At 43.7% G+C, this 15,789-nt stretch overlaps 1 protein-coding gene and 1 non-coding gene across 2 annotated transcripts; both read left to right on the forward strand.

The window, feature by feature from the left end:
* The first annotated feature begins 5 nt into the window (after positions 1-5).
* Positions 6-139, forward strand: LOC143956494 (small nucleolar RNA SNORA57). The gene has a single exon (XR_013269935.1). It is a non-coding gene; the product is annotated as a small nucleolar RNA SNORA57 (small nucleolar RNA).
* Positions 39-14,926, forward strand: CSKMT (citrate synthase lysine methyltransferase). Its single transcript, XM_077455858.1, has 3 exons — positions 39-2,939; positions 10,179-10,288; positions 14,185-14,926. Exons 2-3 carry the CDS (start codon positions 10,201-10,203, stop codon positions 14,835-14,837), a joined length of 741 nt encoding a protein of 246 aa, XP_077311984.1. The 5' UTR covers positions 39-2,939; positions 10,179-10,200; the 3' UTR covers positions 14,838-14,926.
* The last annotated feature ends 863 nt before the right edge of the window (positions 14,927-15,789 follow it).

Here is a 15,789-nt window from a genome sequence, read left to right on the forward strand (position 1 = left end):
CTGGTCCTCCATTTCTTGGCACGCTGGGTGTTGTCCGTACCCCACTGTGTAATGTACGGAGGTAGAGAATTCCCGGTGCTATGTCTTCGGTGCCAGCTTTTGTAATGAGCTGGTTCTATCCTCAATCGCTGGGACAAGCGGCAGCTATGCGGGGAGAGGAACGCTGCTCCCTCACCCCTAGGGGGGGGGGGGCATGTGACCCGGAGCTTCTCTTCTCTCTGTGTAGAGCCTGGTAGTGAGGGGTGAAGCGAGCTGGGGGAGGGGATGGTGTCACTGAGTAGGAAGTCAGGCGTCTCTTCTAACTGGGGACACTCTGTAATAGGAGGCTTAGGGCTATTTACAATGATAGCTGTGTATTTAATGTGTTTTTAGTGCCCGCATCACAAGCAGATTCCGAAGATGATCGGTGCCTCGTGCATTTAAATAAATTAGTGTTTTTGGCACTTTTTTCTATATCGAGGCAATGCCAAAAAACTAAATCTTTGCCTAATATATTTCAGCTGCTAAAATTTCTGCATCCAATTTTGGTGGTAAACATTGACGTGTAAAATGCTCAGTGTGTGTGGTTGTTTTCATGTAAGAGTTGCTGGGCAGCCGCTGGAATACTTTACAGGAAGGTAGTTTCTGCCCCTCCTCCTGCCACCATTACCGGGCTCTTCTGGGGAATTGGTGGGCTCCCATGTGTGGTTTGAACAGTGTTTACATATGCGCTCGCTTCTGCGAGAAAGCTCAACGGGCCAGGGCGTGTTACACTTTTTTTATTCTTGCTGCTCTTTTAAAGTCCATTTTATTCCTAAATGAGATCTGGGATCCAAGAATACTTCCGATCTCATTTACACTAAAATGCAATAAAAAAAATCCCTTTTTAAAAGCTATGGGTGAAAGTGCCCCTTTGACCTTCTGCCCTGCAATAGTATGGAGCTGGGTAGGGGCCATCTTCTCACTCATCTCCATACCTAACAGGGAGAAGAATCTGATTACCTCCTCCGCTACTGTGTGTGTGTGTCCCGTCCTCTCACCACCAACAAAGGTGATCTTGTGACGAATCCGCCGCAGAGACCACTTTTATCTGAAAGCTGACCGCCTGCTGAGGAGGATACTGGGGTTATGGTTAAATATTTAATGTTTTGGGGGGGTGGGTTTTAAGTAAATTCCGAATAAAGAGCATTTTGCATGTTTTAGTGTCTGAATTTGCACAGTATTGTGGTAGGTAATCTTGTCTCTTATATGAATCTATTGCAATGCAGACACCTGAGAAGTGATCCAAACTAAAGTGAGGGGTGATAAATGTTTGCGTGCAAACACATGACCTGTATCAACATGCATTGATACAAATGTGCCCCAGACTTGCAATGACATGAATGCCTATGTTTTGGCCAGCTGTGTTGTAATTCATTGCAGGAGCCCACTCTAGTCTGGTGTATATCCAGTATGGTGGGCTCTGGTGGAGCCTCAGGCTTTGGGTAAAACAGACTTGCTATTTTTGGCTGTAACATCACCTAATTTGTTTTGAAATCTGGCAGTTAGACAATGTAAGGCCTCGTGTAAAACAGACGTTTATTAGGAGCAGTTGGGAGTGCCTCCCCCAACTGCCCCTGAGCTCTTATCAGTACATGTACACAGGGTCAATTGCGGAGGAATTTTTCGGCACGCTCATCTTGTGCTGGGTCCCAATGCACACATTCCTGTAGCAATGGCTGTGCATATAAGTGGGTGCAGAATCGACCCTTGGCTGGAACAGTGTCTATTCAGCTTAAAGCGGAGGTCCACCCTAAAGTGGACCTTCCGCTCATCGGAACCCTCCCCCCCTCCGGTGCCACAATCGGCACCTTTCAGGGGGGAGGGGGGTGCAGTTACCTGGATAATCCAGGTAACTGCACCCACTTCCGGGATAGCTCTCTGCGGAAAGGGGCGTAACTTGCGCCCCTTTCCGCAAGTGCCCCGCTGCCTGCTGGGAAACACAGATCCCAGAGGCAGCGGGGACCGTCCTCATTGCGCTGCGCGGCTCACGCATGCGCAGTAGGGAACCGGGAAATGAAGCCGAAAGGCTCCATTTCCTAAATTCCCATACCCAAGATGGCGGCGGCAGCACTCGAGTGTCGATCTAGAGATCGGCTTCGGGTGCCGACATCGCGGGCGCGCTGGACAGGTAAGTGTCACTATTTTAAAAGTCAGCAGCTGCAGTATTTGTAGCTGCTGGCTTTAAAAAAAAAAATGCGGAGTCCCGGTGGACTCCCGCTTTAAGTGTCTCCAGCACATCCAGGATTTCCACAATGAGTACAAAGCTTTATTCAGAGATCACATTACAGCAGATGACAAAGCTTTGGACTTGCTCTGGAGATCCTTGGCATGCTGGTAACATTCTGTTGCTCATCCTATGCTAGCAGCACACAATAGTCAGAGGATCCCAGTTTATATTCTGGGATGGCAGGTCTGTCAGGATGGTAGCTTCTGGCTAGGCTACAAGGATGCAGAAATTACCCAACAGGTACATAATGTAAACTAAAGCTGGCCCTAAACCTTTCCTCTTCATCATGCAGGCTGAACAAGAGCTCTCAAGACTTCCTCCATCCATGCTAAACAGCACAGATGGATGAATTGCCTGGCTATTGTAATGATGGCCATCACTGATTCATTTGGAATCTGTCTGAAAGTTGCTCAGTTTTACCAGAAGAAGCTCCAGTTTTCTAGGCCAACAGGCTTTTACACTTCTGGGGCCCCGTGAATGCACAGTATTTTTGTAAAGATGACCTTTGCTACTTGAAATATGGAGTTTTATGGTGAGACAGAAGGTTAAAACATTGTATTCTCTTTCAGGGCTATTTGAGGTGAGAAACAATCAAATGAAAGCTGCTGTCTAATGTGACATCTGGAACTATTTCTGAAGTTTGTAACCCTTCATACGCTTCTCTAAAGCAAACTGATGGAAGTTGACACAGGTGCTGTGTGCATGTCTGTATAGCTGTGTAAAATGGTAACATCTTATGTAACTGTCTTTTACCAATAAACCTCTTATCAAAACTGTGGTTCACTCTGTCTTTTGTATGTTAAAGTTCTGTTAGACCAAGTTATTTCTGAAAGTAAAGGGCACGGGCACATGTGACTATGATTATGGCTGTTTAGGGACTGTGTGATAACTTAATTGCCCAAGCAGTTGTGTGAACATGCTGTGATGGTAAACCCCCCTTGTAAAATATAAATGAAAGGCAATATCTTTGTAGATATAAATACTTCACATTCTGTTCTCAGCTGCATAAGAGCTGGGGAGGACATACTGCAGCACACTGATTGTCCCAGTGAATGGCTGTGCAGGTGTGTGTGTCAGGAAAAGTCTCCTCATTGGGAGAGAAGCCTGAGTTTCCAGCCTAGCTAGAGAACTGTCCATGCTGTGCATTCCTGCTTGGTATTGTCAGGTTTTAATAGGCAGGTGGAACACCAAGGATTTTACATAAAGGAAGCTATACAAAAACTGTACAAATACATGGCACAGTAGGCATATATCAGGAATATGAAGTGATGGCCTCACTTGAGCAACTGCACAAGGGTGAGCACTCAACTTTGAGCTACTGCACCAGGAGGGAGGAGTATGCATGAGGGTTTGAATCAGAGAAGGATCACTCGTATGATGGAACTGAGTGGTAATGACTAGGCCTCTTAAACATGTTCTGGAAGTATTCCAGTCAGGCTTCAGGGTCATACATGGCCTATAGCAGGTATATGCAACTGCCAACTAGTGGACCTCCAGGTGTTGCAGAACTACAAGACTGATGGCCACACGCATGACATCCAGAGGCATGATGGTACTTGTAGTTTTGCAATAGCTGGAGGTCCACTAATGGCATATCCCTGGCCTATAGCAAGGGCATTCAACTTTAGTCAGTTTTTTTTTTTTTTTTTTTTTCACTAAACACCCCTTACCCCTCTTTTGTAATGGCACACTAATATGTACAGCTGACATCTGCCATTAAGTACTAATGCAGCAGATTTATAAATGTGCATGACCACTGTTCTGTGGAAGGAACTGGCACCCTACTATAGCTGTGACCTTGTGCATGACTTCTAACAAATGTTAATTTTGGTGAGCTCGACCCTGGTGTACAAATCCAGTGGCACTGACTTTAAACATGCAGTAGGGAGGTTTGCTGAATTACCTGTGTTAGAAAGCAGATTTTACAGGTAGGAAATGGGCATGTTCCACATTAAACATAAGTTGTGGAATGCAATTGTATAAGGATTAAAATGCCTTGTTGCTTTTTATGTGTACCAGTTTTGGAGTCATAGCTGAGGCACAGAGGGGCTTGAATTGTATTTCCCAAATGTTATCTATTAATCAAATTGCTGTCTGTCCCAATATTCATGGGATTATTGTTCCCTTGCATCCCCATTAGGTGTATACTAGTATAGGCCCTCCAGCTTTTGCAGAACTAAATGTCCCATGAGGTATTGTGTAGTTTGTCTAATCTCTGCAGGCACTGGAAGGGTTAATAAAGATTGGTAGGTTTGCTCTTTAAATAGGAAGAGAAGCTGGTTAGGACTGGGGGCAAAATGCTTCTGAAATGAATTATCCTTGTGGAGCTCTTGCATTGGGTCCATTGACTTGCAAGGGTCACCAGCTTTGCATTGGCACCTAGTGCATGCACTGTGTGGATGGCATACTGCCTGTGGTGGAGCCTGTGCTTGGAGTTGCCACCATTACCACAGAGGCTTGTTCTAGCTGGCAAGCCTGCACAATCCATGCATCTCCATCTACTAGATTCTCACAACTGAGTTGGGATATGGTTCAAAGCTTGAACTACACATTTGTTTTGTGGTTTTACTTTCTTTTAATAAAAGTGGTGCAAGACAGTGCTGGAAGTTTAAAAAAAAAATCCCTTTTCAATTTTGTACCTCCTAGGTACAATCGCCATCTCCTAAATGTGTGCAGTCTAGGAGATACTTGCTTTGCTAATTTTATCAGTGCATGCACTGTGAAGAAACTCTCCTCCCTGCAGTTTCTCCTCTAGCGAGTGCTGGTGGCTCTCATGTGCATGCGTGGGAGTGATGTCACACCAGTTGGAGCCTGCAGCTCTGGAAGAAAGATGGATGCAGGGACAGCACAGGTGTCATTTTCAAGCAAGAACCACATAATTCTTTTACTTTGCAGGGAACAAAAAAGTTAAAACCATCAGGGTTTGCTTCCTCTTTAACTGGCATGTTGGTGTCCTGTACCGTAGCAGCTAAAATGGCACAACACATGACATTGTTACAGTGCAAAAATAGCAATTTTTTTTGCCAATTTAAATATACTTAAACTTCTAACACCTCATCCCTTGTCTAACATTCAGTGCTCTGGTTTTTGACCCCCCCATCACCACAGGAGTGTGCTAAAAACCATCTGGACCATAGTTCTCCCACAACTTACTACAGTTACAATATTTTGTATGCTCTCTAACTCGCATCTTCCCTACCGCACTAAAACATGCACTGGCCACCCTTTGAACAACTTAAAGCTAATCTCCTTGCTTCAAGAACTTTGGAGGTAAATGGGAAGCCTTATCTACAACCCTCTGAGCTGCTACCCTACTAACACCCTTGTCAAACCCTTATAGTCTGGCTACTGCACTGAAACTGTCCTAAAACATACATGCCTTACTAACTGCTAAAACCAATAGCTCCCCCCCCCCACTCATTATCTTGGACCTTTCTGTTGCCTTTATACAATTGATCACATGTTCCTACTTTTTTAAAGTTTCTCCACCAATGTCAGGGTGCTAGTTGTACATTTTGGGCCCCAAATCCAACAACTATGCAAATCTTGCCACCATAAAGGGGTTGTAAACCCTTGCTTAAAAAATATATACTTCCCTCCACTGCAGTTTGGCTGCTACCAATCTAGCCAATTAAGAGCTGAAAACCCTGAGCAGAGAGGTAGAGTGCGTCTGTTGTGGGAATGTATGTGCTCAGGTGAGTAAAATTGGGGGGGGGGGGGGGGGGGGGGAATGTTGCTCAGTGACAGAAGCATTTCACTATAATGCATTAAGGTGAAAAAAAACCCACATGGGTTTACAACCACTTTAACAATGTTTCTAATATTCACCCCTTTGTCAATAAATGACACAAGCTACTCATTTTCTGCCTTGGTATCTCTCACCTACTGCAACTCTCTTCATGTTGGCCTACCTATACATATCAACCCTCCTTTAGGCTATCATGAATACTGCTGTTAAGACTCATCCACTTTAACCTTTCAGTTGCTGCCGCCCTTCTCTGCTAGCCCAACATATAAAATTCAAAATAACAGCCGCCCACAACTCCCTCATCTATATCGCCAACACCATTTCAAAATATCACCCAAAACCTCCTCCTTTCAAGACTTTTCTGCCTCATTGGCTGTTCCCATACTTGCCTCCAGAGCATCTCATCCTCTAGAACCCTTAGGCTGGGTTCACACCTATGCAAATTGGATGCAGGTTTCCGTGTATCCAAGTCGCATGACAGGAGATTGTGACTGTCACTCTATGGAGCCGGTTCACATATCTCTGTTGGCTCCATTTCAGGGCCAAATTCAGCCCTGAAATGGTGAGAACCGACACACTGGACCCCTGCTGTGAGCTGCATCTGTTGGAGGGGTGAATCCAGCCTTATCCCAATCTGTCCAGCTACCCCCTCTGCCTACTTAGTCTTACTCCCTCTGAGTTGTACCAAAAATATCTTCAATCCTAGCCATCTTCTTTAAATTACTGATTGCCCTGTCCCCCATGTAATGGAGATGGAAGGAGAAGGGCATGTCTGTAGTCCATATCAGGAGGGTGACAAACATGGTTCCCTCCCTAGATACCATTGAGTAGTGATGTAGCCACCTACAGACAGGAAGTGTGTTATTTTCATGAATACCGAGAGAAAATAAAGCAAAAGCTTGAAAAAAAGAAAACATGCACCCACTGCACCAAGGTCTAATAAACTGCAATATTAAATTTTTGGGTTTAGATGTAATAAATCCGCACCAAAAGTAAAATACCACCGCCTTGCTATCCACTCAAGAAATTATAACCTGTAGAAGAGAAAAGGTGGCATGGTTCAACCCGAATCAGAGAACAATGTGAATGGCAACGAAAGAGACGTGTAATAACTTCACTACAGGCAATTGTCACCTCTGAAACTACCATAGAATGTGAAATACTGGGGTGGGTTTAACACACCAAACCTACCCCTCTTGGTGCATCACACACCTTGCTTTGTGCACTGGTCCAAATTTGGTGGAGAGGGATTATGGTGCGGGGTTGTTTTTCAGGGCTTGTGCTTGACCCCTTCGTTCCAGTGAAGGGAACTCAAGGTGTCGGCATACCAAGACATTTTGGAGAATTTTGTGCACCCAACTTTGTGGGAACAGTTTGAGGATGGCACTTCCTTTTCCAACATGACTGTGCACCAGTGAACAAAGCAAGATCCATAAAGACTTTGATGAGAATGTTTGGTGTGGATGAACTTGACTGGCCTGCACAGAGTCCTGACCTCAACCCAACATAACACCTTTGGGATGAATTAGAAGGGAGACTGCGAACCAGGCCTGCTCTCCAACATCAGTGCCTGACTTCACGAATACGCTTCTGGAAGAATGGTCAAACATTCCTATAGACCAGTGATGGCGAACCTTGGCACCCCAGATGTTTTGGAACTACATTTCCCATGATGCTCCACTACACTGCAGAGTGCCAGAGCATCATGGGAAATGTAGTTCCAAAACATCTGGGGTGCCAAGGTTCGCCATCACTGCTATAGACACACTCCTAAACTTTGTGGACAGCCTTCCCAGAATAGTTGAAGCTGTTATAGCTGCAAAGGGTGGGCCAACTCAATATTGAACCCCACGTCTAAGACTGGGATGTCATTAAAGTTCATGGACATCCCAATACTTTTGGTAAAAAGTGTATTTCACTCCTACACTGAGCTTATTCGTAGAGTGACTTTAAGAACAAGCTCTGTGTGGGAGTGAAGCATGTTGGTGTTACCAGTGGAAGTACCACAGGGCATAATTGTAGTAAACTTACACTTGGGCTTTTATTATGGTGATTGGCATCTTTTCTAAGGATCTCAGAGTGTGATGTACTTGGAGGGGCCAGTGACCTCTAAGAGCCAGCACCTGACGTTAGAGGAACAGATGGGAAATATGCCTGCAGCAATTTATTCTTACATTTTTACATCTATTCTTTTTTTTTTAACTTGCGATTGTTCAGTGCTTCCTATGCACAATTGCTCCCAAGATTAGTTGGTCAGCATTCATGTGTGGGAATCCTAGGTATGAAATTGGCTAGCTCATTTAATGCATAAAATAGTGACTAGATTAACATTTTCTAACTCGCATAATGAAAGTGCCAATGTATAGATTTGCATGTTATAATCATTTCCATATTGTACTTTGTCAAAGTTTTGTACTGTTGAACAAAATTGTTCTGACTGTCTGACAATTTTGTTGCATACATGGAGTTTAAAGTATAATTCCAGCCAGAATTTTTTTTAATATTGGATAAAGTGAGTAAAAGATAGAACCTTTGTCAGGTTTTTATTGGTAACTGTTGCCCAATGGGGAGCTGTGTTAGAAACAACACTGTTCCTGGGACGTATGTGAGGGCTGATGTTGCCAGCAGCAGATATAAAAACATTTTTAGTCGAATGGGTGAAGGTGGCAAAAATCTCCATCCTGTCAATTTTTTCTTGCTGTCTTTGGCCCCATAATAAAGATTTTCTCTGCCAGCGACAAATTTGTAACCTGGACAAAAACTGAGAGGAAATCCTATAAGGGCCTCAGACAGCAACAAAAACCTGGCAAAGATTTTAATCCTTCGCTACTCTATCCAAAGCTAAAAAGTACATTTTTATTTATTAATTACAGGTTTTTGTATAGCGCTGTCAATTTATGCAGCACTTTACATATGTATTTAACATTCACATAAATTCCTTCATATATACACATACTAGGGCCGATTTAGACATGAGCCACTGAACCTACCAGAATGTCTTTGGAGTGTGGGAGAAAACCCATGCAAGCATAGGGAGCACATACAAACTCCAGGCAGGTAATGCCATGGTTGGAATTCAAACCGACAACCCTAGTGCTGCCAAGCAGAAGTGCTAATCACTTAGCCACTGTACTGCCCATTTTGACTGGCGTTACAATTTAACCACTTGTGGCACGCCAAAGACCAGAGCACTTTTTGCGATTAGGCACTGGGTCGCTTTAACTGACAATTGCGCGGTCGTGCGACGTGGCTCCCAATCAAAATTGACGTCCTTTTTTTCCCCACAAATAAAGCTTTCTTTTGGTGGCATTTGATCACCCGCGGTTTTTATTTTTTGCGCTATAAACAAAAAAAGCGACAATTTTGAAAAAAACGCATTATTTTTTACATTTTGCTAGAATAAAAAAACATTTTGTTTCCTCAGTTTAGGCCGATACGTATTCTTCTACATATTTAAGTGGTTATTGATTGGTTTCGCGTAAAAGTTATAGCGTTTACAAAATAGGGAATAGTTTTATGTCATTTTTATTAATAATTTTTTTTTTTTTACTAGTAATGGCAGCGATCAACAATCTTTATCGTGACTGCGACATTATGGCGGACACATCGGACATTTTTGACACATTTTTGGGACCATTGTCATTTATACAGCAATCAGTGCTATACAAATGCACTGATTCCTGTGTAAATGACACTGGCAGTGAAGGGGTTAACCACTAGGGGGCAGTGTAGGGCTTAAGCATGTCCTGTGGAGTGATTCTGGGGGGGGGTGACACGTCACTGATCTCTGCTCCCGATCACAGGGAGCAGAGATCAGTTACACTGTCACTAGGCAGAACGGGGAGATGCTTGTTTACATCACCTCTCTGTGAAGCGATCGCGGGTATCCCCGCGGCGATTGAATCAGCAGGACCCGACTCATGAAGGTCCCAGTCGGCACGCACATGAGATGGCACGGTGGCAAATTTAAAGGGACATACAGGTACGCCCATTTGCCCAGCCGTGCCATTCTGCCGATGTCCATTGGCGTGCGCCGGTCGGGAACCAGTTAAGGCACAAATGCCATATTGCATTTGTGACTGCAATACTAAGTCGACAACATAAACATCATGAATTTTAATTCAGGTTGCAAAGTTAAGATCCATGTACAAACATCCTAATATATGTACCCTTTCACAACAGATCAGTCTCTGCTCTATTGAAGATGTTCAGACTTCACCGACTGTGGTTATCCCTTCGCCAGCCTAGAACACAATATTTTGGGACAGATGCTGGTACCAGAGGGAAGGGAGGTTGGTATAAGTTTAGTATTGGCTGAAAATCTTACATTTTTTTATGGTGCATACTATTTAACCACTTGCCTCCTGAGCACTTAAACTCCCTTCCTAACCAGACCAATTTTCAGCTTTCGGTGCTCTCACATTTTTAATGACAATTACTCAGTCATGCAACACTGTACCCATATGACATTTTTGTCCTTTTTTCACACAAATAGAGCTTTCTTTTGGTGGTATTTGTTCACCTCTGTTTTTCTTTTTTTCTGGCCAAAATGTATACTGCTACATATCTTCGGTAAAAATAACCTAAATCAGTGTCAATTATTTGGTCTTTGCAAAAGTTATAGAGTCTACAAGCTATGGTGCCAATCATTGAAAATTGATGACACCTGATGTACTGACAGCCTATCTCATTTAGGGATGCACCGAATGAGTTTTTTGGTGCCGAAACCGATACCGAAAATGAAAAATACACTAGGCCGAAAACCAAAACCGATACCGAAACAGCACCGATACCGAAAATTACTGTTTTTAAAAAATATTTTTATACAGGAGGTGGTCAGAGACTGGGGACATGGTACAGGAGGTGGTCAGAGACTGGCGACGTGGTACAGGAGGTGGTCAGAGACTGGCGACGTGGTACAGGAGGTGGTCAGAGACTGGCGACGTGGTACAGGAGGTGGTCAGAGACTGGCGACGTGGTACAGGAGGTGGTCAGAGACTGGCGACGTGGTACAGGAGGTGGTCAGAGACTGGCGACGTGGTACAGGAGGTGGTCAGAGACTGGCGACGTGGTACAGGAGATGGTCAGAGACTGGCGACGTGGTACAGGAGATGGTCAGAGACTGGCGACGTGGTACAGGAGATGGTCAGAGACTGGCGACGTGGTACAGGAGATGGTCAGAGACAGAGGACGTGGTACAGGAGATGGTCAGAGACTGGGGACGTGGTACAGGAGATGGTCAGAGACTGGGGACGTGGTACAGAAGATGGTCAGACTGGGGACATGGTACAGGAGATGGTCAGAGACAGAGGACGTGGTACAGGAGGCGTCCCCCATTGCAGCCAGTGTGCCTGTGCCCCATTGCAGCCAGTGTGCCCCATTGCAGCCAGTGTGCCCCATTGCAGCCAGTGTGCCTGTGTGCCATTTTGCAGCCAGCCTGTGCAGGGAAGAGAGCCGCCTCCGACGCCTGTTTGATTACAGCACCGGGAACATCACAGCTATCATTTCAATAGCTGTGTGTTCCTGGCTGCGCACCGTCACACACAGCCCCTCCCCCTTGTCCGGGCACTTTGATAGACTCTCCTGCGCTATAGTATACCCCCATGATGGGCTTCACCAGGGGCGGGGGGCGGAGCCCCGCCCCCACCCAGGCTACGTCCCATTTCGGCTCCATTATCGTCTGTTTTTCTCTTTCGACAAATTGCCGAAAAGGGCATTTTCGGCCGATATGCTTCGGCGGGCCGAAATTTCGGTGCATCCCTAATCTCATTTCTTGAGACCCTAACAAGCCAGGACAGTACAAATACCCCCAATGACCCTTTTTTGGAAAGTAGACAGTCCAAGGTATTTAGTAAGAGGCATGGTGAGTTTTTTGAAGTTGTGATTTTTTTTCCCACACAATTTTTTTCAAAATGAAGATTTTATTTTTATTTTTTTCACAAAATTGTCATATTAACAAGTTATTTCTCTAACAGAATATGCATACCATAAATTACACCCCAAAATACATTCTTTTATACTCCTCCTGAGTATGGCAATACCACATGTGAGACTTTTTCACAGCCTAGCCACATACAGAGAGCACCATCAGGCGTTCTAGGGACATAAATTAAACATCTAATTTCTAGACTACCTCTTACACTTTTGAAGGCTCTGGAGCACCAGGACAATGGAAACTCCCAAAAAATGCTGGGCACAGATCACTGTTGTGGGAACTTTAGGCACCACCCTGCTGCACCCAGCTCCCCCCTCTCACGCCGATTGGTACATTGTGTGAGGAGCCTAACCGGACAAGCTCACGCCATCATTGTATCCTTTAACTACTTGCTGACCAGCTGCCGCTGTTATACGGTGGCAGGTTGGCTCCCCTGAATCGCCGTAGCTGTAAGGTGGATGCTTTAAGGGATATGGGGGGAACGAACAGCAACTGTGATGTCCGCCGGCCACCCGCGATCGCTACTCAAGAGAGCCAGAACGTTCTGACAGGGAACTAGAGTGAGATCTGCTGTTCCATAGTGATCAGGAACAGTGATCTCTCTCTTCTCCCAGTCAGTATACTGCCCCCCCCCCAAAGTTAGAAACACCTCCATAGGACACACTTAACCCCTTGATCGCCCCCTAGTGTTAACCCCTTCCCTGCCAGTGACATTTATACAGTAATCAGTGGCTATTTTTAGCTCTGATCGCTGAATAAATGTCAATGATCCTGAAAAAGTGTCAGATATGTCCGCTGCAATGTTGCAGTCCCGCTAAAAAATTGCTGATTACTAGTGAAAAAATAAATAAAAATGTCATAAATATATCCCCTATTTTGTAGATGCTATAACTTTTGAGCAAACCAATCAATATACACTTATTGTGTTTTTTTTTATTTTTTGGGGATATTTATTATAGCACAAAGGGAAAAATATGTTTTTTTTTTTTTTTTTCAAAATTGGTGCTTTTTTTTTTTTCAAAATTGGTGCTTTTTTTTTGTTTATAGCGCAAAAAATAAAAACCGCAGAGGTGATCAAATATCACCAAAAGAAATCTCTATTTGTGGGAAGAAAAGACATTGATTTTGTTTGGTTACAGCATCACAAAACCGAGCAATTGTCATTTAAAGCGATGCAGTGGCGTATTGCAAAAAATGGCCTTGTCATTAAGGGGGAAAATCTTCCGGTCCTTAAGTGGTTAAATGGTTTTACATTATTGTATGTAAATTACAGAAATTTTTTAGATTGTTTAAAATACAGAATATTTCTGGAAAGAAGGGAGAATGGGGGTGAAGAGAAAAGTCAATGTAGTTAATGTAGTCAAGCTGTCAGTAGGTATTGGATATTTTGGCTATAGGTTTTATACACTTGAAACTTGAAGTTTGTCTTTAATCCCACCTGTAACATAGCAGTGCACTTCCTGGTAAGTGAGGGTGCCTAGGCACTTCTGTACCTACAGCTACAGTATGTCTATAGTCTGAATCCCAAGTACAAGTGCTTGTGACTGCTATTCTCAGGAGAGCTGGAGTGATGTTGGTAATGGCAATACTGTGCTGTTCACTATTCTCTTTGCTGTAGAAACAAAGCCCTGCCTCTACCAAGATGGCCACGTCAAAACAGCAGAGCTTATGCACAAATAACATTTCTAGGTGTTGCTTTAAAACGGTTATAAAAGCTTTTTCCCCCTAAAATAATAGGCATGTTATATTTACCTGCTCTGTGCAATGGAATTGCACAGAGCAGCCCCAAACCTCCTCTTCTGGGGTCCCCTGCCGCTGCTCTCAGCTCCTTTTGTTCAGTGTTGAGCACCATAGCAGGCCCCTTGCTATGGGGGCAGATGTGCTGGCTCGTTCTTGAGCTGGGCTCTGTATGTCCATATATACACAGTGTGGTTTGACCCCACCCCCTCACAGGATTTGATTGACAGCAGCACAAGTCAATAGATCCCACTGCTGCCTCTTTTTCCTACGAATGCAGGGAGAGAGGCGCTACAGACAGACACAGCGCTTCTTGATTATAGAGAATATCTAGGAATGGAATGCAAGGGGATGCAATAAGGTAAAAAATGTCTTGGCTTTAGAACAACTTTAACATTGCAAATGTTCACTTTGCGAGTTCAGACCCACTTTAGCATATTGTATAGTGTTAAGTTAGCAAACTGATAAACTCGCTCTTTTGTCACATAACTTTTTTTTTTTTTTTTTTTTTATTAGAAAGTCTTCGAAACAGTATGGGTGATAGAATAACTTGGGATAACATCTACTCCAAAAGTTCCCACAATGGATTTTCACATTTCGACTGGTTTTTCGGTTATGAACAACTGAAAGGTCGTCTTCTCTCCCTTATTAATGAAATTGCTCTGGGTGATCACACTGGGTCACCAATACATGTGTTGGATTTGGGTTGTGGAACGTCTGATGTTGGAGTTGGTTTATTTCGTGACTCTCAGCTTCCACTTTTAATATCCTGTGTGGATAACTCTGCTCCTGCAATTCACGCTATGAGAAAAAGCCTTCTAACAGAAACACCCATTGTGCCGGCACATCAAGATTCCCAACTGGAATATTTAGAAAGTGATGTTACTCAGCTTCATGGTTTTCTGTCTGGTAGTGTATCACTTGTCTTGGACAAAGGGACCTCTGATTCTCTCCTGCGATCAGGAAGGGAACAGGCTGAAAAAATGGTTTTGGCAGCCCTACGGGTTCTGAAGAAAGGGGGAAAATTGGTTCAGTTCACAGATGAAGATCCAGATGCCAGACTTCCTTTTTTGGAAAAACTTGGAGCCCAACCAAATGTGACATTTCATGACTTAGCGCTTAATGATGGAGTGACGTACTATGCGTATATTGTGACCCGAGTCTCATAGGCATCAATAAATCAGTTGTTTTGTTTATATTTATTACAAAAATAATGACTTGGTATGCAAATTTACATTAAAGGAAATCTTTAATCTTCCTGCTGCTGTCTTCTGGCCATTTAAGAGCTTCCAGAGCTGCATTCAAACTTCAGTGTCTTGAATCGCGGGTAGATTTGCTGCTATTTGAAAGCAGCGATGTGTGAATATAAAATCGTGGAACTCACATTTGAGATGCCATTCTTTCTCTGTAACTGTTTATAAAGTGTGAGCTGAAGTTTGACTTAAATTTGTTAGTGTATCTAAATCTGCTAATACTGTATATTTAACCCTATCCCCCCCCCCCCGACTAACAATACTGCTCTCTGCTGTTCCTCCAGAGTTGTGTCTCACTAATAAAGGTGGTGGGTTACTGGCCAGATTACCAAATGAAAACAGAGGGAAAAAAGGCCAAAGAAGGAAAACTGATGCAGCCACCACACTGAATTATTGTAATCTGCAATATTATTATTAAACAGGATTTATATAGCACCAACAGTTTGCACAGCACTTTACAACGTGAGGGCAGATAGTACAGTTACAATACAATTCAACACAGGAGGAATCAGAGAGCCTTGTTCATTACAGCTTATAATCTAAGGCCTGATTCACACCTGTGCATTTTTTGTGATTTTTGCATTTTGCAGATTTGCACTGCAGAACGTGTTCCATAGGAAACCATGCTAAATGTACTGTAGTGCAAATCTGAAATATTCAAAAAGCAGTAAAAATGCCTAGGTGTGAATCAGGCCTAAGGGAGGGTCAAATGATACAAAAGGTAATAATGGCGGAGGATGAGCTGATGGAGAAAGTAGAAATTAAGTTTGGATGGGGGCAGTATAGGCTTCTCTGAAGAGAAGGGTTTTCAGGTATTGCCTATAAGTGGGAAGAGTATGAGATAGCAAGTTTAGGAGATATTCAATGT

The sequence above is a fragment of the Lithobates pipiens genome, unplaced genomic scaffold (genome assembly GCF_037356315.1).
Source record: "Lithobates pipiens isolate NorthernLeopardFrog02 unplaced genomic scaffold, aLitPip1_a1.2 Scaffold_10, whole genome shotgun sequence".
Lineage (NCBI taxonomy): Eukaryota > Metazoa > Chordata > Amphibia > Anura > Ranidae > Lithobates > Lithobates pipiens.